At 46.1% G+C, this 27,994-nt stretch overlaps 1 protein-coding gene across 1 annotated transcript; it reads right to left on the bottom strand.

Annotated features, from left to right (window-relative positions):
* Positions 1-108: 108 nt before the first annotated feature.
* Yars1 (tyrosyl-tRNA synthetase 1) lies at positions 109-27,994 on the bottom strand. Its single transcript, XM_055610850.1, has 13 exons — positions 27,769-27,994; positions 21,850-21,996; positions 21,533-21,708; positions 18,048-18,177; positions 13,331-13,411; positions 11,467-11,559; positions 9,165-9,300; positions 8,551-8,636; positions 4,991-5,126; positions 4,285-4,382; positions 3,637-3,830; positions 2,634-2,775; positions 109-938 (listed from the first exon to the last, which is right to left on the bottom strand). Exons 1-13 carry the CDS (start codon positions 27,931-27,933, stop codon positions 828-830), a joined length of 1,695 nt encoding a protein of 564 aa, XP_055466825.1. The 5' UTR covers positions 27,934-27,994; the 3' UTR covers positions 109-827.

Below are 27,994 nucleotides of genomic sequence, written 5' to 3'. Positions count from 1 at the left end.
GTCCTTTCCCATTATATGGCTAAAGTCAGTGATTGCAGGTTAGATGAGCCCAGCAGCTCTCCACACTCTTACTAAGACGGCATTATTCACAAAACTTCATCCAGAAACCCTTGTTCAGACACTTTATTTGAATTTGACAGTGGTGGCTAGTGATCTGCTCGAGGTGCCTTATGGGGTATCTCACATTCTGAAGAAAGTGGCACACTGTGTCAGTCCATTTCCATCCTGCTGCTAACACACAGCTGGTTTATTTAGGGAGTGTGCCAACCTAGCCAGATCAAGGGAAAGCCCAAGAGCTGGGGCAGTTCCTGCCACTGGTGCCAAGCCTCAGGGTAGGCAGGCCTTGAGAATGCTGCCAGCCTGGGGAAGCTCCAGAGACCTCTAGGTTCTCTTTTTCCTTCTTTTCAAATCCCACAATTTCCTGTTGGGGAGAAGCTGTAATTAGCCTAGACCAGGCACTAGCTCTGGGCTAGAGGTACAGCTGCGGAGATAACCCCATGGAAACTTGGGAACTGGTGTTTTTCCAATTATAAGGACGGTGGAGTAAACTCTTTCTATGGGTTCTATTGAAACCAGATTTCTTCAGTCAGCTGCCAAGGGAAGAAGGTACAGCCAGTCTGCTGCTGGGCAGCTGTCCTTACCCCAGGCAGTCAGGTTCCTTTTGGCCAGGCGGGGTGATCCCAGACAGTAGGTGGTGAGCTGTGCCTCACCAAGTTTCACATCTAATCAGCAGTCCAGACCTGGTGCATCAGTGCCCTGGGATGGGAATGAGTGATGGATGTAACAAGGTGAGCAGGTAGGATGGCAGGAGGAGGCTGCTGGGCCAGCTAGCTAATGTTACCCCCTTTTAGTGACTTGCATGAGATGAACCCCAGTTTGGTCATGAAGTTGGTTTGCTTCCACTGAGCAATGCACTCCTCAGAAATTTTAAAGTCAGCCTGGACAAGACACAAAAAAGAAGTCACAACAGTGGGACACAATAGTCTTACATTATCAGCATAAGCTGGCCCAACTTTTTTTTTTTTTCATTTTTGGTTTTTGAGGCAGGGTCTCCCTGAGTAGTCCTGGCTGTTCTGGAACTCATTATGTAGACCAGGCTGGCCTCAAAACTCACAAAGATCAGCCTGCTCCTGCTCCTGAGTGCTGGGATTAAGGTGTGTGTCAGCACACCCAGGCTGTGCCCCAGCTTCTGAGCACAGCTCCTCCAGGGTTCTTCCGTGTTCTTATCTTCTGATAAGCACGCTTCTATGAAGAAGTGCAAAGCCCTCTATGCTGCCGATACCCACTGCAGCACCGGTGTGCGAACGTGTGATGCTAGGGATCAAGCCTAGGGTCTTGTTTGATATATACATGTGAACGCTCTGCTCCTCAGTGTGCCCCAAGCTGGTTCCAGCAGGCTCATAGTGAGTACGGTGTACTATAATGCAACCCTTCTCAATATTTAATATCAGGAAACTTTTTGTTTTTGGTCATAAAAAGCAGACTAACACACATGCCCCCTATCCAGCAAAAGACCAGAAGGAACCAAGGATTATTTTAGTAGTTTTGAGGACTAATACACATGCCAGTGTTTGGCTTTGAGACAGGGTCTCACTCTGTAGCCCTGGCTGCCTGGACCTTACCTAAGTCCTCTTACCTTTGCCTTTTTTTTTTTTTTTTTTAATGAAATACATTTTCTAAAATTGATTTTTCATTCTATGTGCACTGGTATTTTGCTCACATGCATGTCCATGTGATGGGGTTGAATTGCCTGGAACTGAAGCTACAGACAGCTGTGAGCTGGCATGCGGGTACGAGGAACCTAACCTGGGTCTGCTGGGAGAGCAGCCAGTGGTCCCAACTGCTGAGCCATCTCTCTAGCCCCTTAGCTCTGCCTCTTTTTTTGTTTGTTTTTTGTTTTTAGAGACACGGTTTCTCTATGTAGGCTGGCCTCGAACTGAGATCCACCTGCCTCTGCCCCCCGAGTGCTGTGATTACAGGCGTGCGCCAGCTTGCCCGGCTTTACCTCTCTGCCTCTTAAGTACTGGACTTACTTAGAGGCACCAACATACCCAGCAGGAGTATAGATATTCCCTTCATTTTTGTATTTAAGACAGTTTCTGCAATGTTTATTCCATGATGAGAGCCAATTTGTTAGGCTGGTGTAGTCCAGGCATGCAGAACACTGCCTGACACATATTCTGGACTTGATATTTACTGAGAAAAACACATGCATGAGTGCATGAGTAAATTCAAGATGGGTAGGATGGAATCTACTTCCTTTCATTCATTCATTTGCTGTGGTATGCAGGGCCAAAGCCTAAGCCCTTTGCTACCCCTGATATTAGCTCTGTCATGTCTGGTGACCCCAAATGTCTCAGCAGGCATTTTGCCAGGTACAATGGGGCTAACCTTCCACCTGCTGCTTTCTGAGAGTGTGGAGCAAATGGACAAGGAAGTGTCTCAAGTCCCTCACTCAGTGCTTCCTGTCAGTACTCAGCACATGCAGGGTCCTTCTGGGACGCTAAGCTCCTTGCACTCCTATTTAAATGAGGACAGAGGTTAATGCGGGGAGTCTCAACTGAGTCAGGCCACTGCCGATTCAGTGACCCCACACTGGCGCAACCGGGGCGACAAGGACAGTAGCACTTTACCTGTAGCTTCTCAAAGACTTTCTTCTTGGGCTTGAGCTCCTCATCTGGGTGGCCCTTCTCGTAGCCCTTTACAAACACTCGCTCACCAGGAGCAGAGCCTGCAGGAGGGTCCAGAGGTTCAACCTGGCGGCTCACCCCTTCTCTGGAAGACAACAGAAGAAAAGGCAAGAGGATGGATGTCCTGACAGCTGTGAACGTCAAAGTGATCTGGGCCTCAAAGGGATTTAGGATACCCTCAGTGCCATAGCCCAGAGGTCCCCGTCACTTCTCCACATCCCTGAACCTTTAAACCAGGACTATATTAAATTCCTTTTTTCCTGGGGTTGTATCTGGGTCTGCGGCAGCGATCCGGGCCCCGCCTCTTGTTAGTAGGGAGACACCTTTAGTTGTGTGTGTTTGGAGTGTCTCATGTTGCCCAGGCTAACCCTGAACTTGTTTTGTAGCTGAACTGATTCTCCTGCTGCTACTTCCTCAGTGCTGAGTCTATGTGTGGATTACCATGCTCACTTTTCTGAGGGGCTAGAGATCAAACCCCTGCTTCCTGCCAGCTAAGCATGAGCTCTACCAACTGAGCTGTATCTGACCTCCATCCTTTTACTTGGTGAGACAGTCTCACTGTGTAGCTCAGGCTGGCCTGGAACCCGAGATGTAAACCAGGAGACTCCTCCGCTTTTGTCTGCCCTGGCTTTCCTGAAACTCGCTCTGCAGACCAGGCTGGCCTCCAACTCAGAGATCTGCCTGCCTTTGCTGCTGAGTACTGGAATTAAAGGTGTTCACTACCACTGCCCAACAATTGTTTTTCAAAGCAGGGTCTCACTATGTAGACCAGCCCTGCCTTTGCCTCCTACGCACAGGGATTGAAGGCATGCGCCACTATTCCCACTACCCACCTACTTTCATTTTAAGAACTTAGGGCTCCCACGTGGCATACAGTAGGGCATCACCTAGGCCAGTTCCTCACTGTGGACGTCCCCTGGTCCTGGCCCACCAAATCCTCACTCACACAGAAGCACACAGTAGCATGCCCTGGGAGTCCACTCCTCTCATCTTCTGGGGTTTCAGATTGCACAGCACCACCACCAGCCTGTCCTGTAGTTCTTCCTTGGGCACAAACTGTACGAGGCCGCTCACCACAGTCCTGGGTTCAGCTTCTCCCACATCAATCTTCTCCACATACAGACTATCTGCATCTGGGTGCTGACAGCAAGAGATTCTTGTCAGAGGGTACGGGGGGGGGGGGCACGGGGATGGGACAGGTACTTGCTGCTAAGCCTGACCGCCTTGAGTTAGATCCTCAGATCCCAAATGGAAGAAGAGAATGAGTTCTCTAACCTCCACACAGTGGCACGAATATTCCCCCCTAACACCGATATACAAATAAACAAATGGGAGATAGTACAGTGGAGTAGATCAAATGCTTGGCGAATAGTCTCTTTCCACTTGATTACAGGCATGTGTCTCTCTCCAGGAACCTCTCCAGGTTCCTGGCTGTGTTGTATGAGGTCAGAGGCTGCCTGCAATTAGACACCTGGGCTCTGACTTGCACTTTGACCCTAGGGATGCGGCTCCCCTCTCCAGCTAGGTTTCCTCCACATGGAAACAAAAGCCTCGCCTTTCTCTGTCCCTTTGGGATGTGGGGAAGACTGAGCACCTTCTCCACGCTGAGGACTCTGCCCACACGGATATCCAGCCGGGACGGGATGACTTCCTCTGGTTCTGAATTCTTGGCAGGGCCTTTGGCAGTGGGCTCTGGGAACGAGAAGAACTCTATAGAGTCAGACTCTCCTCCTCCCCAATCCCAGTGGCAGGCCAGTACTGACTGCACCAGATGAGAAGACTAAAACTTGGTAGGATTTAGGAGAGAATCCCAGAACCCACCCACCGAGTCCTACTTTCACACAAGCTTAGCCACCCTGCAGAAGAGATGGATGCTAGGTTTCCCTCCATGCCTTCATTATTAGGCTGGAAGGCAGGGCTACCTTTGGGTATTTCTACTTGTGCAGGATTTGCTGAGTCTCTTCTGGATGGGTCACACAAGGTATCTATGGCAGTACCTCGGCATCGTGAGTAACCGGATGGCCAACTCACAAGGCAGAGTACAGAGACAGGAGCTGGGAGGCTGTTGAGTGTTTTTCAGGAAGCCTAGGCAGCTGGGAACAGACTGCCGCTGTGACCGCAGTCAAGTTCACTAAACCCAAGAGGCAGGTTGAAAGAACACAGACTAGAAGTTCTAAGTGCAGTCTCCACTAGGCTTTTAGCAGTGTTGGTGTGACAGCATGTGAGCAATTCACAGTGTCAGCCAAACCGAGTCTAAATGACTTAGGTACTGTTCCAGGCTCTTTTCCCAGCTGCCTTACTCTGCTTTGAAAGATCTGGGTAGGCAGCACTGGCCAGCTTCTTCAGGGCTGGGGTATTAAACTTTTCCCGAATGGGGTCCAGCAACTTGTTCAGGGCAACTTCAACAGAATTCTTTAGGTCTCCAGGGTGTACAACCTGCAGAAGGAAACAAGATCTAGTGAGGGGGGTCCGGGCAACAGAGCCTATAAAAAGGTGACGTGGGAGACAGAGGCATGTTCCCAGCAGTCTTGAGCCTCACAGCCCTCTTACGAGACAAGGTAGGACAGAGAATGACTGGTCTCACAGCCTGGGGCCTGCCTATCTGTCTCTCAGGCAGGTCTCACTATACAGTGAGCCTGGGTTACCATCTTTCTGCTCAGCTCCACGAATGCTGGAATTACAAATGCTCGCCCCAGCACTCAGCCTGATCCAGATCTTTTGACTTAGAGTTCTGTTCTAGTTTAAGGGCTTTTTTAGGCAGAATGTCCTCACTATTCTGATTCTGCTAGTTATGCTTTGAGGCATAAACCAAATGTTAGTCACAGGGAAATGTTCACATGGGTAATCCTAGGCCTAAAGACTCAGTTAGACATACAAGGATTAAAGCACTGGTTAGCAGTATAATTGGACATGTAACCATTTTATAAGTTTTGACAACGATGACTTTCACTACTTCTCTTTTTTTTTCCTTTTCTTCCTGTATTTCTCTTTCCTTCTTTCCATACTGGGGAGGGAACCCAGTGTGTCACACATGCTAGGCTGGCTTTCTGCCAGTGAACTACATCTTCAGCCCAGTCTTGGTTTACTTACAAAATGAGACCAACAGGCTGGGCACAAGACTATTCACACCTGTAGTCTCAACCCTCAAGAAGCCGGCACAGAGAGGTTGCTTAGTTGGAGGCCAGCTTAGGTTATGGTGCAAGACTCACCAAACAAAAACTGGATACTACTAATAAATAAAAACGAGGATGAGAGCAGGTATATCTGAGTCAGAATAAGCACTGAGTCACACAACATGGTGGCAATGGAGAGTGGCGCTGGAACAGAACAGCTGAGCATCCCTCTCGTACATGGCTGGTCTGAAATGCTGCAAAGTCTGAGCATCAGTATGATAGCAAGACACATTCCACACAGGGCCTTATATGAAATGCAACAGTCAAAGCACAAGCACATAAAGGTTGGAGAGATGGCTCAGTGGTTAAAAGAGCACTTGCTGCTCTGCAGAGGACCTGGGTTCAGTTCCTAGCACTCCCCTGGTGAATTACAACCATCCAAAACTCCAATTCCAGAGGATCCTACATCCTCTTCTAATTTCAGCGGCATGAAGTATGCTTGTGATATACATATATACATACTTGAAGGCAAAACATGCATGCACCTCCCCTTCCCCCCAAAAAGAAAAGAACGAAAGAAACTCCTTGCTGGGCAGTGGTAGCACACACTTTTAATGGCAGGAGACAGAGGCAGGTGGATCTCTGTGAGTTTGAAGCCAGCCTGGTCTACAGTGAGTTCCAAGACAGCCATGGCCATACAGAAAAATCCTGTGTCAAACACAAACAAAACAAAACACAATCCAAATCCAAACAAAACAAAAAGAACTTTAAAAATGCAGGCACACCAAAAATGTTCTACAAAGCTACCTCCAGGTGTGTAAAGTGTGTATGAAACAATGAACTGTATTTAGTCTTTGGTCACATACCCCAAATATGTGTGTAAATATTCTCAGTTCTGAAGAATTGTGAAATGTAAACCACTTCTTGCTTTTTTTTTTTTTTTTTTTTTTTTGTTTAGACAGGGTTTCTCTGTGTAGCCCTGGCTGTCCTGAATTTTTGTTTTTCTGTTTTAATTTCTGGATTTTGGATAAGGGATATTCATTTAACCTGTGGTTCAGAAACAAAATATTTTATCTGTGTCCTCTAGTTACCTTTTTCTACCTAAATCTAGCCTGGAAGGCCTTAGCTATTCTAAAGGAGCATCCTTAGGCATGATCACTATGATTAATGACAGCATTTCCGTTTCTGATGGTACTTCATTTCCTCGGGAGTAGTTAACCTTGCAGGAAAGCTTTAGTCCTGCTGCTACTCTGAAGGAAATTAAGATTCAGCTCATCGGATGTGTATCCTCAGCATAAGTGCTTCCTGGCCACCTGTCGCCAGGGACATGTCTGTCCAGGCAGAGAAGATAGAAAGCACACATGCAAACCCCACTTGAAGTTCCTCTGTGGCAAGCACTGTGGGAATGTGTGCCTGCACACTTTCCCCAGAAAGTCTAACTCTGCTCAGCGTTCCTACAAAGTGCTCTCAGGGGTGTGGGTTCTGGGGCCTGACTCAGACAGCAGACAAGGGTTTCAGCGCAGTGTTGACAGACATCCCTAATGGGCCACGTGGGTGTCCAGACTTCAGAGTCTCCTCCGGCTGCCCCTCAACCCACCACATCCAGCCCTGCCTCCAAGTGGTTGTCAGCGCCTCATCCCACACCTCTAAGGGAAGGGAACGCAGAGTGGAGTGAGGCAGCCCACCTTCACCAACTACTGGGATTATTAGAGAGTTTCTCTGAGCCGGGTCATGCTGGTGCCACCTTTCATCCCATCACTGGGGGTTGGGTAGGGGGGCAGGTAGCAGCATGTGGATCTCTGTGAGTTCCAGGCTAGCCAGGACTACATAGAGAGACCCTGTCTTAAAAACCCAATATATGAAAAAAAAAAAAAAAATCCAAGATATGTATATAAATCTTTTTCAGTTTTTAAAAGCTACATCTATTTTTTTACGTCCTCTTCTTGTCAGAAGGCATCAGAGTCTCTGGAGCTGGAGTTGCAGGTAGCTGTGAGCTGCCTGGTGGGTGCTGGTAACTGAACCCCAGTTCTCTGCAAGAGCAGTAAGTGCTCTTAACCACTGAACTATCTCTCCAGCCCTTCTCTCCCAATCCATAGTCTTGCATCAGCCCTCTGGATCATGAGAAGAAAACCTAGCTCTTCTTCTACCTAAAGACAGAACATATACTTCCTTTCTGGCCAAACATGCCCTTTTCTTCTTTTTTTAAATTAAAAATTAAAAAACAAAAACAAACAAACAAACCCTTAAACTATGTGTATAAAAGTGTCTGGGTGTGGGTATGTGCCCACGAGTGCAGGCATGGAGAACTGTCCTTTATTGCAATGCATCTAGCCCTTTGGCGAGTGATGAGGACGAATATTTTAGTATGTACCATTTGCCCACATACTTTTTTTTTAAATTTTTTAAAGGTTTATTTATATATTATTTATACAATGTATATTTGCATGTACACCTGCATGCCAGAAGAAGGCACCAGGTTTCATTTTAGATGGTTGTGAGCCACCATATGGTTGCTGGGAATTGAACTCAAGACTTCTGGAAGGGCAGCTGGTGCTCTTAACTTCTGAGCCATCTCTCCGGCCCTTGCCCACCTACTTAATAAATTATTTGAATCCCCATCTAAGTCATTAACAAAACAGCCTTGGAGGGTATCAGACAGAGCCCTGTGGCTCCTTCACTGCAGACTGGCAGCCAGGAGGGAGAGGGCTGCTAGGCTTCAGTGGATATTCATTTTTCTCTAGTATTACCTCAGCAGCAAAGTCCTTTTCCAGCTCCGGGTACACGGTGTAGGTTTTGTTTCCACCCCACTTCTCATCTCTCAGGATCACAAACTCTACAACATACCAACAAACAAATCAGCCACCTCAGGCGCACTGCTCCCTGACCCAGTGCATGTCTGAAGAGTTTTTGCTGTGTATCACATTTAAAGCATTTTGCTTTTACCAGCTGAGTCATCTCGTCAGCCCTGGCATTTAATTTTTTTATTTTTTGGTGCTGGACTAAACCTAGGATCTGATTCATCTTAAACATGTTCTCTATAACTGAGCCTTTCTGTTACTTGGCTAAGCAGACACACTGTATCCAGTGAAATCACTGCTTAGAACTCTTTTGTTTTCTAGCTCAACTGTCTGGCTCCACTCTCATTTCGGACACATCTCTGCAACCTGAAGAACCTTCCCTGGTAGTGAACTCACAGACAGCTAAAGGATGGCCCAGCCTCCCAACACACTGCCTATGTGAACTCAGGCAGAGATTTAGGGTAGCCAGTCCTGGCAGAAAGAACCTGTGACAGTTTTAGGCAGTCACAGCAGGAACGTGGATCTTAGCCTGGCCCCTGAGAACCACGCAGGGAGACTCTTACCGGACTTGAGAGGAAAGAGCACATGCTTGATAAAGGACAGAACCCCGTTGTTTTCCACGTTGCCTGGCTCACAGAAGGCCTTCTTCAGCTTTTTCTTCACATCTTCCTTCCGGTCAAGGAGGTCAATTTTGGACTCCTAGAAGTTGTGAGGGAAGAGACCTCTTGTGGTTGGAAATGAGAACACACCCAACCTTTTTTTTTTTTTCCCTTTTTCTTTTTTTCTCAAATTTTAGACTGGGTTTCTCTGTGTAGCCTTGTCTGACCTGGACTTACTTTTTAGACCAGGCTGGCCTTGAACTCACAGAGATCTGCCTGCCTCTGCCTCCCTGAGTGCTGGGATTACCGGCTGTGCACCTCTGCGCCTGGCACACACTCAACTAATTTTAATATACACACATTATATAATTTTTAAAAGCATATTTTAATGAAGTCAAATGTATCCATCTTTTCTCTCATGGATTATACTTTTTGTTTTCTTTTGAGCTAGGGTCTCATGTAACTCAAGCTGGCATCAAACTTGCTATGTAGCTGAGGATGTTCTTGGACTGATCGTCCAGCCTTTCCCTCCTCAGCACTAGAATTACAGGTATGTACTACTAGGCCTACTCTATGCTGTGTTGGGTCAAACCCAGGGCTTCAGGTATGCTGGGTGAGCATTCTCCCAACTCAGCTACAACTACCTTCCCATCCATCCATCCACCCATTATAAGAAAAATGTGTATATGTGTATACCTGAATGTATTTACATTTTTACCACATGCATGCAGGTGCCTACAGGGGTCAGAAGAGGATATTGGATCCCCTAGAACTGGAGTTATAAGTGGTTTTGAGCCACTTGATGTGGGTGCTGGGAACTGAACCTGGATCCTCTGCAAGAACAGCAAGTGCTTTTAACCACTGAACTATCTCTCTAGCCCCATATACATTCCTTTTTTTTAAAAAAAGATTTATTCATTTATTGTTTATACAGCAATCTGCCTGCATGTGTGTCTGCAGGGCAGAAGAGGGCACCAGCTCTCACTATAGATGGTTGGTTATAAGCTACCATGTGGGTGCTGGGAATTGAACTCAGGACCTTTATAAGAACAGCCAGTGTTCTTAACAATTGAGCCATCTGTCCAGCAGTCCCATCCATGTACATTCTTAAAAGATTTTTGTCTGTTTGTTTTTGAGACAGGGTTTCTCTGTGTAGCCTTCACTGTTCTGGACTCGCTTTGTAGACCAGGCTGGCCTGAATTCAGAGATCTGCCTGCCTCTTCCTCCCAAGTGCTGAGATTAAAGGCGTGTGCCATCACTGATCGGGAAAAGAAAACACTTTAAATAAAGATTTTAGTTATGTGAGATGGCACACCACTCTTTAACAGTTTGAAGCCAGTGCTGGTGAGATGTCTCAACAGGTAAAGGTGCCTGCCACCAAGGTTGACTTGTACTTTCTAGCTTCCTGGCCCAGCCCCCAGAGTGCTGACATAAGTGTCATCACCAAGCCCAGGGCAGTAGGGCTGAACTTTATCACAGCCCCATGAAGGAAGGAATGCAGTCCACTCATTGAGGTCATCAGCAGCACCGTTAACAAGATGGACCCTGTCGGGAGCACTCTGGCTGGTGATCTACTAGATAACGTAAGGTCGTGTGTCCTTACAGCACAGACATTCAGACTCTCCAGTTAGCTATGTTACTGTTTTGTAGATTGAAGAAATGGTTGTGTGGGGCCAACAAGATGGCTCAGTGGGTAAAAGTGCTTCCTTACCAAGTCTGATGACTTGAGTTCAATCCCTGGCCCCCACATGGGAGGAGGGAGCCAATTCACATGGACCATGGCAAGGGTTGGCCCACACATATACACACAAACAAATAAATAAATGTAAAAAAATAAAAGTGGCTGGGCAGTGGTGGTGCACGCCTTTAATCCCAGCACTGCGGAGGCAGAGGCAGGCGGATCTCTGGGTTTGAGGCCAGCCTGGTCTACAGAGTGAGTTCCAGGACAGCCAAAGCTACACAGAGCAACCCTGCCTTGAAACCAACCAAATAAATAAACAACCAACCAACCAAATACATACATACATACATACATACATACATAGATTGTGGTCTGGGGGTGTAGCTGTGGAAGGGTACTTGAATGACCTGTCAGTGGCCCTAGGTTCAATCCCCAGTACTAAATAAAAGGGAAAGGAGCAACATAATCTTTGGCCTGGTGAAGTGCCCCATTGGGAAAAGGATGCACAGACATTCATACAAACACACACCCACACACAAAACAAAAAAAAAATGTAACAATTTAAAGAAATGGTTAGCAACTTACCTCTTCTGAGGAGCTCATTTTGCTCCCAGTTAACCCTGGGACCATGGGATTCATCAGATGGACCCGTTTTGAGTAGCCAAGGGCAGGGAGGTACTAGAGTTAACAACAAAACAACAGCAGATATTAGACCTCATAAACTGGACATGGGGATACATACCTACAGTCTGAGTTTTTGGGAGGTAGAAGCGATCAAGTTCATCCTTGGTTACACAGCAAGCTAGAGGCTAGCCTAGAGATCCTATTTTAGAAAAACCAACCTGTTATGCCAGGTAGGGTGACATATACCGTATACCTTTAATCCCAGCACTCCACAGGCAGAGGCAGAGGTAGGAGGACCTCTGTAATTGTAAGGCTGATGTAGTCCATAAAGGGAGTTCTGGCCATCTAAGGTTACATAGTAACATCCTGCTTCAACTCCTCCTCCCCCTAAAAAAAACAAAGGATGCCACCCTACGCAAGAAAATATTGTGCACATTTTCCTTCTCTTTAAATAAATCTGAAAAAGACTTTAATGTAGTGTGTGAGGGCATGCATGAGCATTATTCTATGAGGGTGTGCTCACCAGTGTGGGTAGGTATAAAGGCCAGAGGTCGACACTGGATGCCTTCTTCAATTGCTTTCCCACCTTATTATTTGAAAAAGGGTTTCTCTGTGTGGCCTTGGCTGTCTTGGACTTGCTTTGTAGACTAGGCTGGCCTTGAACTGACAGAGATCTGCCTGCCTCTGCCTCTCCCAGAGCTGGGACTACAGGTCCCCCACTGTGCCTGGCTCCACCTTGTTTTTTTGAGACAGGGTTTCTCACTGACCACGAGCTCCATGTTTTGGCTTTGACTACACTAGCTGACTAGTGAGCCCCGAGGTCCATGGGTCTTTGCCTTTCGTAGATTGTTACTACAGACACATGCCGTGAGAAGGAAGTGTTTTAAGTGTGTGGTGGTTGTTCAAACAGCTTCGCCTGTTTGCAAAGCAAGCATATTACCCACTAACCATTTCTTCAGCCTCATAACATTTTCTAGTTCTTTGTTGCTGGGCATGCTTACTTCTAAATATCTGCTTTAAATTAAGAGTGTGGTAAGTGCTCTCACACACAACTCAAGCTTTATTTACCTCTTCTTATTTTCTTAGGGCAGGCTTCCAGGAACAGAATTTATTAGGCCAAAGGATAGACACTTTAGAGTTGTCAAAGTATTCCAAGAATTTATATTTCTGCTTGAGTTGTTTTCTTTACACCTTGCCAATTTCAGGTTTTGAGAAGCTTTGAAAAATCACCAACTACAGAGGCTGGAGAGATGGCTCAGTGGTTAACAACACTGGCTGCTCTTCTACAAGACCTGGGTTCAGGCCCAGGGGATCTGACACCCTCTTCTACCTTCCTGTGCACAGACATATATACAAACGAAATACCCATAAACGCTAAGGAAAAAAAAAAAAAAGAAAGAAACCAAAAATACAACCATAGCCTTCTCAATGTATTCAAGCTCTTTCCAGGAAAAGAATTATTATGTGCTTGTGCTAATTTCCTCCTAAACACTGGTAAACCTCATTTCCGAAACCAGCAGTCTACAAAACTCAAGGCAGTGCAAGCCAAATGCTCTGGAGAACAGCACTCCTGACTAATAGGAAAAGAATGAATCAAATCCAGCAAGTTCTGAAGCAGCATTCTGGGGTAGGTACCCAGAGAGCGTGGGCTGCTGGGGCAGACAGACCTGGCTCAGTTATGCCTGCCTCCTCCCAGACATTGTTTTCTCATCTGCAGAACAATGACACCCACTGGCCAGTGCGATTATGACCAGTGCGACTGCACATTAGAGTTGAGTCACCTTCAGCTGTGCATCCCAGAGGCATGAAAGAAGTGGACACTCACCTTCTCTGCAAAGGTAAAAATCTTCCTCTGATCAACCCCGCCAAACTGGGCATCTACTTTTAAGTACTCTTCATCTAAAGCCTGTGGAAAGAAACATGTGAACATAAACACCCACTATCTTTGTCCCCTGTGGGTCTGAGACAGAAAATTTAGAATCTCATGATTTTTCACAGGGTAGAGCCAGGAGGGAGAAAAATAACACAGAGCCTTCCTGGTGGCTCAGAAACAGCTGCTGAGCATGTCTGTGAACATTATAGCATATGGAGTAGGCTCTGCTCTCAGGATGCACCTAGCCCAACTCAGTGGGGAGGGAGTGATGCCAAAAGGTCCCCCACTGAATAAGGCAACCTGGGTCACATCAAAGAACTGGCAGAAAACAGTAACTCCTGCCAGCCTGCCAGTACCTGCACTTGGGAGGTAGAAGCAGGAGGTTGTCCTGAGGTCGCAAGTTTAAGGCCAGCCTGGATGACATGGGCTTAAAACTAAGACACTGGAATTAAAAAAAAAAAAAAAAAAAAAGAAAAGAAAAAAAGACTCCCAGAGTTGGGTGTGTAAGAGAGTGGTAAGAGCATATGCTTAACTTATATAAGGTCCTGGATTCAGGCCTGAGCACAAAACCCCAAAATAAACAAAAAGGCTTATGACAACTTAGATAAAAGGCAAAGCAGGTTCTTCACTCAGGAGGCCCAAGGCTCTTCTGCAACTTGCAGGAGTTGATGTTCTCCTTTCACCATGTGGGTTTTGGGAGATGAAGTCAGGTTCAAGGCTAGGTGGCCAGTGCTTTATTTTCTGAGGCATCTTGCTGGCCAAGTATTCAGAGCCTTTCTATTGTTTGATACTTTGGAGGCATGGGGTGACACCTACCTACAATCCCAGCAGTCAAGAGGCTGAGACACAAAGATTGCGATGAGTTTTAGACCAATCTATGCTACAAGGTGAACTGCAGATCAACTGTCCCTCTTTTCCCCAATACCAACCAAAACCAAACCAAACCAAAAGCCCAAAGCCAAAACCAGTAAACCAGGACTACTGACGGAACAGTGTTTATCACTCCTTACTTGCTGGGCCTGGTGCCGGCCCTGTGGATTCAGGGATGAATCACACCCACATCCTCCCTGCAAGAAGCTCAATTATCTGCTTGGGGACAGACCCGTAAACAGATTATTTCAGCACAGCATGTAAGGGCTAACTACATGCTCACGTCAGGATCAGGGCCAATCCGAGAAAGAAATGATTCTGTGGTCTAGTCAGCTGGGTGTGGGGAAGTCTTCCTAGAATCAGATCGTGGTTTGGTTTAAGAATATCTAGAGGTTTTCGATTACACAGAGGAAATATATGAGAAGGCATGAGAGGTGCGAAGTGTTTAGGAAAATGCAAGTGAGTCAACCTGGGAAAGCAAGCTTCAGGAGATGGAAGGCATGGTGAGCGCAGAGGTTAGACATGGAGGTAATGGCCAGATATGGTGGCTTGTGACTGCAATCTCAGTACTAGAGAAGCAGAGGCAGGCCTATCCCCATGAGTTCAAGGCCAGCCTACTCTATATAGTTCTAATCCAGACAGAACCACAAAGACTTTGTCTCAAAACTAAAATAGCCGCTGCTGGTGGTATACACCTTTAACCCTAATGCTGGGAGGCAGTTGGGTGGATCTCTGTGAGTTCAAGGCCAGCCTGTTGCACACAATGAATTCTAGCCCAGCCGAGGCTACAAAGTGAGAACCTGTCTCAAAAATAAATAGTAATAATAATAATAATAATAATAATAATAATAATAATAATAATAATAAAGTGGTAAGACCACGAATGTTATACTAGAGTGCCTTAATATTGTCCTGTCAGTGGGCAGTTTTAAGGAAAAATGTGACCAGCACTGAAGAAAGAGACCAGTTATAGACAGGGCCAGGGAATGGACCAGAAGCCTATGTTATTTTACATATATGAGTACTCTATCTGTATATGTACCTGCATGCCAGAAGAGAGCATCAGATCACATTACAGGGGCCACCATGTGGTTGCTGGGAATTGAACTCATGACCTCTGGAAGAGCAGTCAGTGCTCTTAACCTCTAAGCCATTTCTCCAGTCCCACTGGCTGCTCTTCCAGAGGACCCGGGTTCAATTCCAGCATGGCAGCTCACAATGTCTGTAACTATAGTTCCAGGGGATATGACACCCTTACACAGACATACATACAGAAAAAAACATCAATGCACATAAAAAAGAGTAAGTTTAGGAGTTGATATGTGTGCACGCACATACACGTGGAGGCCAGAGATGGGCACCAGGTGTCTGCCTCTGTTGCTCCCCACTGCAGCAGCATCTCTCACTGAATTTGGAGCTCACTAACTTGGCTGGGCTTGCTGGTTAGACCAACCTGTCTCCATCTTAAGATTAGAAGCCATCTTGTTACAAGGTCAAAATAGGTTCATTGCTGTTTTCTGTAAGTCTTGACCCATTTTCTGGAATTTCACGGTTCATACACCATACCCTGACCTCTACCTTGAGAAGATGTTTTACTAAATAATTTTCAGATATTCTGCCAAGTTCCTATGAAATCAAAAACCCTTGGCAGTCCTCTAGCCTTGCAGTTTGGGGGCTGTAAAAAACCCATTTCTTGGGCTGGAGAGATGGCTCAGAGGTTAAGAGCACAGGCTGCTCTTCTAGAGGTCCTGAGTTCAATTCCCAGCAACCACATGGTGGCTCATAACCATCTATAATGAGATCTGGTGTCCTCTTCTGGCGTGCAGGTGTACATGCAGACAGAACATTGTCTACATAATAAATATGTTAAATTTTAAATAAAAAAACAAACAAAAAAGGCAAAGAAAACCCATTCCTCCTGTGTTTGCTATTCTTTCAAATGCAGCTTTAGGAGACAACCCTGTCTGACAGAAAATAAAGCTCACTTAATTCGGTGGTCTTTACTCTCCTTTGGTGGGATCCACAGTCAGCTGGCCTGGGGACTCCCTGTCTGCCTTCCACAGGCTGGGATTATAGGCAGGCTCCCACACATGCTTTTTTTTTTTTTTTTTTAATATGGGTGCTGGGGGTCTGGAGCAGCAATCACCTTATGCACTGAACCGTCTTCCCAGACCTAAATTTAAAAAGCAGAATTGGTAATGTTTAGTTCCCACTGAGGTGACGGTTGCGAGGAAGAAAGAGGGAAGATAAAGGAAGGTTGAGTGAAGATCTAGATGAGCACCTTTAAGTGACCTTTCTGTGGTGCCTGGCAGGAAGGGCATGGTGGTGCAACCTTTAATCCCAGCACTCAGGGAGGCAGAGCTCTGTGAGTTCAAGGCCAGCCAGGTCTATTACAGAGAGAAACTCAGTCTGGAAAAACCCAGAAAGGCTTGGGTATGGTGGCACACATCAATTATCTTAGTACTCTGGAGGCAGAGCCCGAGTTGAGGCCAGGCAGAAGTCCATGTCGTGACATTATCTCAAAAGAGCCAAACACTGGGAGAGGATGAAGATTAATTTCTCTTGGAGCCCAGACTGGCTTCATCACCTTGAACTCATGACCCCCTGCTTCTCTCTACCTTTCTGGTGCTCAGATTAGGCACAGTGTGAGCATGTGTGCAGATGTCCACTTTTCTATATGGTGCTAGAGATCAAACTCACAGCCCCGTGAAAGCAAGGCAAACACCCAGTCAACTGAGCCACATGCATTACAATTTTGCTCATTATGTTGCCCAGACTAGCCTGGAAGCCTAGGCTTAAGAGATTCTCCAGTCTTATTTTCTTGTTTGTTTTGGTTGTTTATTTGAGACAGCGCCTCTCTATGTAGCCCTGGCTGCCCTAGAACTCACAGAACTGTAACTGCCTCTGCCTCCTGAGTGCTGGGGTTAAAGGTGTGTGCCTCCACACCCGGATGCCTTAGTTTCTTTAGTAGCTGAGGCTACTAAAGCTGTCCCGCCTTGCCCATCTAAAATTTTAATCAAGTTTTCCCTCCTTGTAGTGCTAAGGATCAAAGGCTAGGCATTCTACCATATATGAAACCCTTAATTTTCTTTTTTTCTCAAAAAAGAATGTAGCTCTGGCTATCCAGGAACTCACTACATAAACTAGGCTCGAGTTGAATTCAGAGATCCATCTGCTGCTGTTGCTGCTGCTGCTGCTGCTGCTGCTGCTGCTGCTGCTTCTTCTTCTTCTTCCTCCTCCTCCTCCTCCTCCTCCTCCTCCTCCTCCTCCTCTTCTTCTGATTCTGCTTCTGCTTCTCCTCCTCCTCCTTCTTTTTTTGCAACAGACTCTGGCTATGTAACCTAGGCTACCTTGAACTCACAATGGAGAGTCTTAAAGAACAGAAAGGAAATGGGAGAGATAGGGCCTTATAACTGAAGCATCCAGGAAGGAGAAGAGCCAGGAAAAAAGGCATTGTGCTACCTGAAGAGTAAGTACTCGGGCACAGTCAGTGCCCAGGCCGTCTTGTGTCAGTCCTTCCAAACAGTGCAGAGGCCTGGAGAGATGGTTCAGGGTTAAGAGTCCTGGGTGCTCTTCCAGAGGACCCAGGTTCAATTCCCTACACCCACATGGCACTCACAACTGTCTGTAACTCCAGTTCCAGGGGATCCAACACCCTCACATAGACGGTCACGTAGGCACAATAGTGATACACATAAAAATAAGTAAATCTGAAAAAAATTTAAAAAGGCAGAAAGAAAAGAAAAAACAAGCAAGCGAGAGTGCAGAGAGGGCGCCGGGGTGCCCCGGCCTCTCGTACCTGCAGTCCAGGGTACAGCAGACCGCTCAGTAAAGGGTGCTCCACCTGCTTCACCACCTCAGCCCCGGCTTTCTTGGCATCATGTTGTGTGACCACAGAGGACAGTCGGTACACATCCAGCGTGTACTCTCTGAACAAGAAAGGGAGCAGATAGATGTAAGGGAGGCCTTTGTGTTCAGTCCTCACATTACTTCACTCCCGCACCCTTAGGAGACAGCGCCTTCATGTGGCTTCTACGACATGAGACCCACCCATCCATCCAAGCTACTACTTTAGGTTTCTATTTCTCCTTTTGCTTCTGAAAAGTGTTCTGTTATCATCTCATGATGCACTCCATCTTTTCCACCCCCTTTTCTCTTCTGGAATTTCTAATGAATAAATACTGCAATTTCCCAATATTTCTTCCAGACCTTAAAAAAATTTTTTTTTAAAGTATATGTGAGGAATAATGGACTGGCTATAGAGATGGCTCAGTGGTTATGAGCACTTGTTCTTGAAGAGGACCTGGATCCAGTTCCCAGTGCCTATATGGTGGCTCACAATCATCCATGACTCCAGTTCTGGGCACTGACGGCCTCTTCTGACTTCTGTGGGCACCAGGCATGCAAGGGACATGCACGTTTGCATGCAGACAAAACACTCATATACGTAAAATAAACCTAAAACTGATAAAGCAACAAAAAATACAGAGAGCAGCACCTGTCCGACAACTTGAGGAAAATGACTAATAATCACGTCTGCGTGTCCCCCGATTCTGTACGCTGCGGCCTTCTCTAGAGGAACCCTTGCTTGAGCCTGTTGCTGCTTCCCAGCTTTGCACTGGGCCTGTAAATAGTGTGCCTATGCAGGTGTATGTAGGCACGTTTCTCTCTAGGTGGCCGGATTCCTGGGACCGTAGGGATTGCCATCTCAAACTGTAGGATAATGCCAAACCATTTCCCAACGTAATTTTTTTTAAATCAATTTTATTACCTAATTTTGCTATTTAAAAATTTTGCCCATCTAGTGACTACGCTGTGATTTTTTTTACTAGGATTTTAATCTCCTTTTCTTTGAATAACAACCAGGGGCTATTATTATTTTTTTTTTCCGTGAGAATTCTAAGAAATGTCCAACTGAAACTTTTTTCTTTTTTTTTCATTAGACTGTCTCAATTAAAATAAAATTGACTGTAATTCATATTTATCTAGTTTTTGAGACAGGCTTTCACTAGGTAGCCCTGGCTATCCTAGAACTATGTAGATCAGACTAATCTCAAACTCATACAGGTGAGCCTGCCTCTGAGTGCGCCACTATGCCCCACTCATCTATAATTTTTGAAATACTAGATATTCTTTGGCCAGTTGTTTACATAATTATTTTGGCCATTTGTGGCTTGTGCGCATGAGTGTATGCTAAGGATTTACGTCAAAACAGAATTACACTGCAGCCTGAGTCTTGATAATTTTTAATTTTACTTCTGATGTAGTGGAGTGTGGGGCTCCTATTCCCTTGAGGGTTGCTGGCCACCAGCTAACAAGGGCAGGAGGAGCAGAGATGGGGCGCAGGGCTCAGAAGACCTCAAGTACGAGGGATATGACCTCTGGGAACCACTTCAAGGAGATAGTTCAAGTTTATTCAGGGAGAAAAAGGCCATGTAGCCCTAGGGGAGGTGGGGGGGGACTCCCAGGATAGGTGTACAGAATTGGTTGGAACTAGGCATCCAGGGATGCTTGATTTGCACTTGGCAGCATGCTTCTATCACATGAATGGGAACACAGTACCTAATTATCCTATAGACGCAGATAACAGGGACGGAAAGCTAGCAGGGAGCGGTGTCAAAGGCCAGATAATAGATGTGGTTAGAGGCATCTATGCCTAAAGACACTCTCCAGATGAGGTCAGGCAGAGAGTAGGAGGCCTAGCTGGGGAGAGGGAGTCCTCCATCTAGCACTGAGCTCAGAAAGGCTACCTGGACTGAGAAGAGTACAACCTCAAACAGCAGGGTCCTTCCAACATGGTCCTTAATTTGAAATTTGGTTGCTGGGAATTTTACCCAGGGCTTTAAAAATGGCAAGTGTGTGCTCTTGAATTTCAGAAAGTTTTGATTATTTATTTAATAATCCATATTTTAAAATTAAGTTGTTTGTTTATTTGAGAATTGGGTCTCACTATGTAGCTCTGGAAGGCTTGGAACTTGCTTTGTAGACCAAGCTGGCTTTGAACTCATGGACAGCCTCCTGCTTTCTAATCCAAGTGGTGGGATTAGAGCCATGCACCACCATGCCGGGCTTAAGTCTTGTCCTTTTAATTGCTGAAGAATAGCAATTGCTCTTAAGTGCAGATTTCTCTGGCCTCAGTTTTTCTTTTTTAAACGTTTTATTAATAGTTTTTAATGTGTCTGAGTGTTTTGCCTGAATGTATGTACATATGTGTACTACATGTGTATCTGGTGCACAAAGGTCAGAAAAGGGCATCAGATTCCTTAATCAGATGGTTGTAGACGCTGCAAATTGAACCTAAGTCTTCTGCAAGAGGAACATGTGCTCTTAACCACCGAGCCATCTCTACAACTTCAGAGAGCCTGCTGGAAACTCACTCTGTAGACCAAGCTGGCCTCGAATGCAGAGATCCTCCTACCTCTACCTCCTGAGCGCTGGTATTAAAGGCGTGTAGAACATATCTTAACACTTAACATTTACGTCTGTAAATGGACTCTCACAGGGGCTGGAGAGATGGCTCAGCAGTTAAGAGCACTGCCTACTCCTCCAAAGGTCCTGAGTTCAATTCCCAACAACCACAGGTGGCTTACAATCATCTATGCTAGGATCTGATGCCCTCTTCTGGCCTGCGGGCATACATGGATAGAGCACTCATAAATGAATGAATGAATGAATGAATGAATGAATGAATAAACAAACAAATCTTATAAGAAAAAAAAGAAGACTCTTACAAGCAATGCTGTGTACATGACAGCAGTTATTTTAAGGTACAGACAGCCTCTGGTATCTCAGGATAGTCCCTCTATGCTAAAAGCCACAAATGGCCAAATCTGTCCCTGACATAAGCTGGCATAACATCTTATGGACCATCACAATAAAAACTGTTGCCAAGAAGGGACAACATAGCATCTTCATGTAACACCACAATAAAAACTGCTGGAAGAAGGCAAAGACCCTCCTCTCATTTCTTTTATCACTATTTGATGAGGCTGAAAGTGAAAGGAAGCTGGGTGTTTCCCATCTCTCTCCCACGGCTGTGGGCTCCAAGGCTGAATCTTTGTTAGGTTTACATTTATATCTGCAGCAAACAGAACAGTACCTAGGTGTTTCCAAGCCAATACATTTTTGTTGGGTGGATTAAACCGACAAAAGGCATAAACTGTTTAATGGTCCATAACAGGTAGCATCAAGTAGCTTCCAACCCAAATTTAGGGAGTGCCTGGACTCCACAGCCTTGTAATTAGCAAGGTGCAGCAGACCTACCAGGAGCGATCAAGCGCTTACTTGCTGAGCTGGTAGTCGGTGCCTTTGATAAACTTGAGTTTCTCCAGCGGTACACCAATGCTCTCCAGCATTGCCTTGATCACGTTCTCATAATAACTGGTGCGAAGTTCCAGAAGTTCCCAGGGAGCTTTCATGTTGTCCAGGTACGCATGGAGGTCCGCAAACAGAATGGTCACCTGGACAGAAACAGCAAGAGGCCAAGGAAATTAGTACTTGCCTAGTACTCAGCGCCCACTTCCTGCCCCACCCCCATTAAGTCCCTCTTTGGGTCATTTAATGACGACAACCACTGCTTGGTTCACAGCATGGGCTCTCACCTCACACCCTGCTTTCAAGAAGTCAGCAATCTTAGACATGGGTACGAAGTAAGCCACATGCGGTTTCCCGGTAGTGGCTGTGCCCCAGTAAACCTTCAGTTCCCGCTCCTTCAGGATCTCCTTCAGCTTCTCTTCTCCTAGAACCTCCTGTCGTGGAAGCAGAAGAGCAGCTTAATGCCGTTCCCCAACCTTGCTCACCCTTTACCCTGAAAACAGAGCCCTGTGTTTCTTGGGGTCCACGCTCAGAGCCTGTGGGTAAATGTCACTGGAGTCCAAACATGTTCCCAGTGCTGAGAGCAAACCTAAGCTAGTCCTGCTGCTTGCTGCTGGTGTCTCTTCCAGGAAGGATCACTGAACGAAGGCACAATCCCCTCAGTTACCTCTAGTCTCCCCTTCCTTTTGTAGCCACCTCAACAAAATTTTTTTTCCTTCTAAATTTCATGTGTATGTGTGAGCTACATACTCTTTATCGGTCATGGAGGAGCCCCGAGGCAGCTAATGAACCCCATTTAGTCTTGCCTAAAACACACTCTTCTTTTGGCTTCCTTACTCTCATAGTTTCCTTCTTCTCTTTCTGCTCAGACATCTTTGTTACTGTTCTTTCAGTTATTAAATACCTGCAATTCTTTTCTGATTCCACATCCTTTTTTTTTTTGGTTTTGTTTTGAGACAGGGTCTTGTGTAACCTAAGGTCTCAAACTGATGATCCTTTTGCCTCTACCTCCTGCGCACTAAGATTACAGGCATGTAGTGCCTCACCATGCCTCGTTGGGCATCAAACCTAGAGCTTTGTGTATGCTAAGGTGGGTGAAACCATTTTTTGTAACCTGGAAACTATGTTGAAAACATGACATGTTGTTTTGAACTAAGAATTTGTTTTGACAGAACGAATATAACATATTTTGACTTAAAGGATGTTGTTGTGAAAGGAGAAAAATATTTACAAACAATGTGAACATAAAGCTTTTACTGTTAACAGAAAAACAGTTATGTTTAAATAGTGAGCCTTTTAAGTCATTGGCTGACACACCGAAAGCGTTTAATAACTGAAACTAGGGCAGGAGAGGTGGCTCAGTGGTTAAGAGTACTGGCTACTCTTCCAGAGGTCCTGGGTTCAATTCCCACATGGTGGCTCACAACTGTCGACAACTGTAGTCCCATGAGATCGGATGCCTTCTTTTGGTGTGCAGGCATACACGCAGACAAAACGCCACCCACCCACATACATACAGACATAAATCTTAAAAAGCAAAACAAAACCTGAAACCAGACGGCGGGTCCCAGGATTGCATCACTATGCTCTCAAAACACCCTCTGCGCTCACCTCCACAGACAAGGTGGCTCTGAGAATGTCCACTGTGTAACTATGGCTCCAGGCACCATTGAGTTTCTCGCATCACTGCTGAGTTCACACATGGCCCCGTCAGCCCTAGCTGATGGCTGAAGCTCTAAAGGACCTTCTGGAACTTCCAACAATGCCATGCTCCGAGCCTGTCACAGCTGAAGGGCTCAGGTCAAGCTTGCTCCTGAAGTAACCTCATGGGAGTCCAGTGGAGGCCTCAGTATTTCCTGCCCTACCGTTCGCCTAATGGTGAGGTATCTGTTTACAAGCAACTACCGTAATGTTTAACAGCATGGCATTGTAAGGAATGCTCGTCTGAATAAACCAAGCATATTGGAAAGGCAGATCTCGAGGGGACATTCTAACTACTGAGTGCCTCACGGCCCTGCTTTGTCACACTAGGCAAGTTTTTATCAGTTCAGCTATATCATGTCTAGTCCCTAATTCTACATTCTGCTCAAAGTATTCCCTTTGGTTGCTTTAAAGCATTACAGGTATACATTATTATACGGCTTTGCAAGTTCTGGTTTTGTTTTTGTTTTAGTTTTTCGAGACAGGGTTTCTCTGTGTAGCTCTGGCTGTCCTGGAACTCAGTCTGTGGACCAGGCTAGCCTGAAATTCATAGAGATCCGCCTTCCCCCTGCCTCCCAAGTGCTGGGAGCCACCACCGCCTGGCTTTTGTAAGTCTTAAACCCGGCTGGAGACGTGGCTCAGGTGGCAGAGTGCTTGCCTAACACAGAGAAAGCCTGAGTTAGATTCTCAGCACTGCATAAAACCAGGCATGGTGGCAAGGCACACACCATGTAGCGACATCTGCTTCTGGAAATTCTGCCTATTCTCAAACAGACAGAACTTTTTCAGACCTGGCAGCGGAGTTAAAATGCCTTGAGACTATTAAAAACCGGGCATTCAGTCTGCTGTCCAACTGTGTACTCAGGCTCTGTAAGTCTAATCCATCTTTAAGAGACCAATGCAACTGCCTTGGATTCCCCATGCAGTCAGATTTTATGACCCAAACTAAATGCAGAGCTTTACTTTTGTTTTAAATTTCTCTGTGTAGCCTTGGTTGTGCTGGATTCGCTTTGTAGACTAGGCTGGCCTCAAACTCAGAGATCTACTGGCCTCTATGCTGAGAGTACAGGCATGGGCCACCCCGCCTGGCCAAAGCTTTATTCTTAAGTTTTATACTCTCCCTCGCCCCTGACACAAAACTGTGGGGGGGGGGGGGGCAGTCATTTACTAAAGGCAGCGAACAAGCTGAAAGCAACAAACCCCCCATAAATGTTGCATCCACACATGGCTATAGGTTGAAAAACACCTGTGTGAGGTTTGGAACAGTGTTCCGGGTCAATGAAGTAGCTTCTTTTGTAAACCTGCTAAAGATCTCTGTAGAAAAGTGTCCCTCACTCCCTTCCTATGCCATATTTCTGTGCTGTTCAGTAAACACAGAATAAAGCCCTTTGTTAGAGACAGGCAACAGGAACAGCCATCAGATACATACCAGAAAGAGGACAGACAGGCCACAGACCATAAGCTAGACAGATTGAAGACACAGGGAGAAGGAGAGAAGTCAAATTGTGGCTTCTTTCTTGGTCTAAACTACTCTAAGAAGCCGTACCTTTCTTTAATTCCTTAATTTGGCCATTGATGCAGGCTCTGTCCTAAATGAAACAAAACAAACAAACAAAACAGAACAACTCCAGTGTCACCAGTCAGTGAGTGGATAAACACAATGTGGTATGCTCACATAATGGAGTGGTTAGTTGGCCTCAAAAAAGGAAGGAGGAAGCGAGGCCTGCTGGCGCACACCTGTAATCCCAACACTCAGGAAGCAGATGGATCTGCTAGTTCGAGGCCAGCATGGGCTACACTGAGAAACTCTGTCTCGAAAAACCAAAAAAGGAAAGAGGAAAGCAGACTGTAGATTTGTATGTGAACCTATTTTGAGGGTAGAGCAACCCCAACTACTGTTAGCCCCAGGTGCAGGCCTAAGAGAGGAGAGACAAAAGGCTCCCAGGCTCCCAGAATCTGACCTGAGCTTGGTAGCTGGTGGTAGATGTCATTTTCTTTTATTTTTAAAGATTTATTTTATTTTTAATTATGTGTATCTGTGTGTGGGTACATGAGTGCTGGTGCCTGGAGAAGCCAGAGGCATTAGATCCCTTAGAACTGGAGTTTTTTAAGTCTCTGTAAGACACCTGATGAGTGCTGAGAATTGAACACGGGTCTTCTACAAGAGCAGCAAGTGCTCTTACCCACCAAGCCATCTCTCCAGCCTGGGCTTTTCCTTACAGCCTCCTCACTTTCTTGCACTTCATTTTCTTTTTTAAAACAAAGAGCAGAGACATCTGCTGCTTATGGTCTAGGTGTCCATGTTTCTGTCTCCTTAAGAGTCTAGGTACTGCCTGTTCCAGCTCTCTGCCTTCAGGACATCTTACTCTCTGGGTTTCTGTTTCCCTCTAATTCTCTTCCACACACCAGTGCCCTTTCCCACAAGAGAAGCAGTTTCCTGGAAGAGAGCAAAGATCAGAATAGGCCAGTGGGATGACTGGAAGGGACTTGGGGGTGGGTGGGGGTAAGGGAGAGAATGTGGAAAGAGGAGAAGGAAGAGGGTAGGAGAGAATATGAGGGAAAGGAAGAGGAACTAGAAAAGGAAATGAGTGCAAGTGAGGAGGCTATAAAAGAAAAGGAGAGAAGAGTGATTAGAGGGAGGATTTAGGGGCAGAAAAATAGGAGGCAACGTGGGAAGGGAGTGAAAAGAAAATATGAGGAATGAAATGAAACAAAAACAAAAACACAGTTGAGTTTGTGTAGCGCTAGTCTGTGAAAGAAGCAGATACCAGTGGGCACATGTTATAGGATTGTAGTCATCCGAACTGTCCAGGAGAGCTATATACTTTGAGGAGGGATATACTTAGGGACAGAAAGTAGATTAGAACTTCCTTAGGGTTAGGTAATGGACAAGGATAGCTAATGGAACAAGTTTTTATTTTTCTTTTCTTTTTTCGTTGAGGACACACAGCCCAAGCTGACCTTGAATTCAGCTTTGTCACTGAAAGTGGCCTTGACTTCCCGACCCTCTTGCTTCTACCTCCCAAGTCCTGGGATTACAGGCATGTGGCACCATGCTCAGGTTGGTTCACATTTTTCTGGGGGCAATAAAGATGTTCTAGAACCTCAACCTTGTGGATATACAAAAATTGACTAAATTGTATCCTTTAAAAAGGTGAATGTTCTCAGTGACAGTCTCCATATTCAGTCCTAGCTAGCCAGGAATTTACTGTGTAAACCAAGCTGGCCTCCAAGTTGCAGTGATCCTCCTGTCTCTGCCTCCCAGGTGGATGAAATTATAGGTAGCACATACCAGCCAGGAATGGTAAATAAATTTTTTAAAAGGAAAAAAAAAAAAAAAAACAAAAAAAACAGGTTAGTGGTGCAACTACCCTTAGCATAATTCTAATCCAGTCTATCTGGCTTGTAAAAAAAGTTTACAAGGCCCTCACGACTTGGTTCCTGCCTGTCTCTCCTAAATGAACAGGTCCAACGACAGTGATAAATGCTGTGGAGGAACATCAGAGACAAGGGAAGAGCCGGGATGGAAACAGTTTTGCTGGCAGGGAGTTTGTTAAAAGTGCTCGAGAAAGGCGTTCCTCGGAAGGTGAGCTAATGAACACTATGATGTCTCAGTGGCACTCTGCCTCCTCTACTCCAGATAAATCAGGCTTCTTGGAGTAAGGATGCGTGAGTTGTGAGGGCCCTGGAGACTGAGCACAAGGCCTCACAGTCGCTTTACCACTGAGCTACACGCCTAGCCTTCTCTCTGGCCCACAATATCCTCTCTCCGCTTGGGACTTCTGTCTGTCTGAAATGCACTTCTCAGCATTTTTCCGGTTAACCCCTGCTTTGTAGTTCCTGACAACAGAAGCACCTGAGCAGTGACGGGCAGACACACAGGCTGTTGGGCACAGTTTGGAAAAACACTTCCTCAGAGGACACCTTTCCTATTCTTTAAAAAGATTTATGTGTGTGTGTGTGCCCGTGAAAGCCAGAAGAGGGCGTCAGATCCCCTGATACAGGCCGTGTCTAGCTGCCTGACATGGGTGCTGGGAACTGAAACCCGGTCCTCTCGGCAAGAGCAATACAAGCTTTAATCTTTGAGCCATCTTTTCAGTTCGCCCGTCATAGAACTCCAGTCAGAGGAACTTTCAGTATTTGCTTTATCTTTAGTTGTCTGGGTCATGGGTCCTTTTAAATGTCCGATTCTCTCCACAGGAACTCTGGGAGCACTCCCTATAGCCTAACAATGTGCCAGGCGTATAATAGGATGGATGGAATGAGGTTCCCAGTTCCAGCTACAGCACGAGAGAAGTGCACACAAAGGGTGAGCCCTTTGTAGTTTCTTTTGCACCCTGGAATGGCTGCTTGACTCACTTACTGACCAACTAGCAGAGAGGGCCTTAGAACCGCCCAGAAGCGGAGACCGCAGCCTCATACACTTAGGTCCCGGGGTTGGTCTCAGGATCACTGGACTTGAATCCTCAGTATCCAACGGCGCATTCCAACCCCCAAGGCCTGACCTGCAAGTTCCGGGTGATAAGGTGCAGCTTCTCTTCTGGGCTTGGAGCATCCCCCATGGCTCCGCTCTCTCCGCTTCCCGCGCTTAGCTGGCACCCGCGCCCTTTCCTCGTTCGCCGCCGCCGCCGCGTGCCGGGAACTGTCACGCTAGTCCCTTCAGGTTGCATCAGCTGAGCTCGTAGCTCCGCTTGCCAGGCCTAGATCCTCTTCCGCCCAGGAGTGGCATCT

This window comes from Psammomys obesus, unplaced genomic scaffold, assembly GCF_907164565.1.
Source record: "Psammomys obesus unplaced genomic scaffold, mPsaObe1.curated_primary_1811, whole genome shotgun sequence".
Taxonomy (NCBI): Eukaryota; Metazoa; Chordata; class Mammalia; order Rodentia; family Muridae; genus Psammomys; species Psammomys obesus.
This window is presented reverse-complemented; position numbering and strand designations above follow the sequence as displayed.

What these genes read in the sequence shown, in the direction of transcription:
- Yars1 (XM_055610850.1), bottom strand. Translation starts at nt 27,933, where the DNA reads ATGCAACCTGAAGGGACTAGCGTGACAGTTCCCGGCACGCGGCGGCGG. An exon ending in GCTCTTTCCTCTCAAGTCCG is followed by an intron (nt 8,637 to 9,164) that starts GTAAGAGTCTCC and finishes GGTATGTTGTAG; the next exon opens with AGTTTGTGATCCTGAGAGAT. An exon ending in AAAAGGACTTTGCTGCTGAG is followed by an intron (nt 5,127 to 8,550) that starts GTAATACTAGAG and finishes TTCCTTCTGCAG; the next exon opens with GTTGTACACCCTGGAGACCT.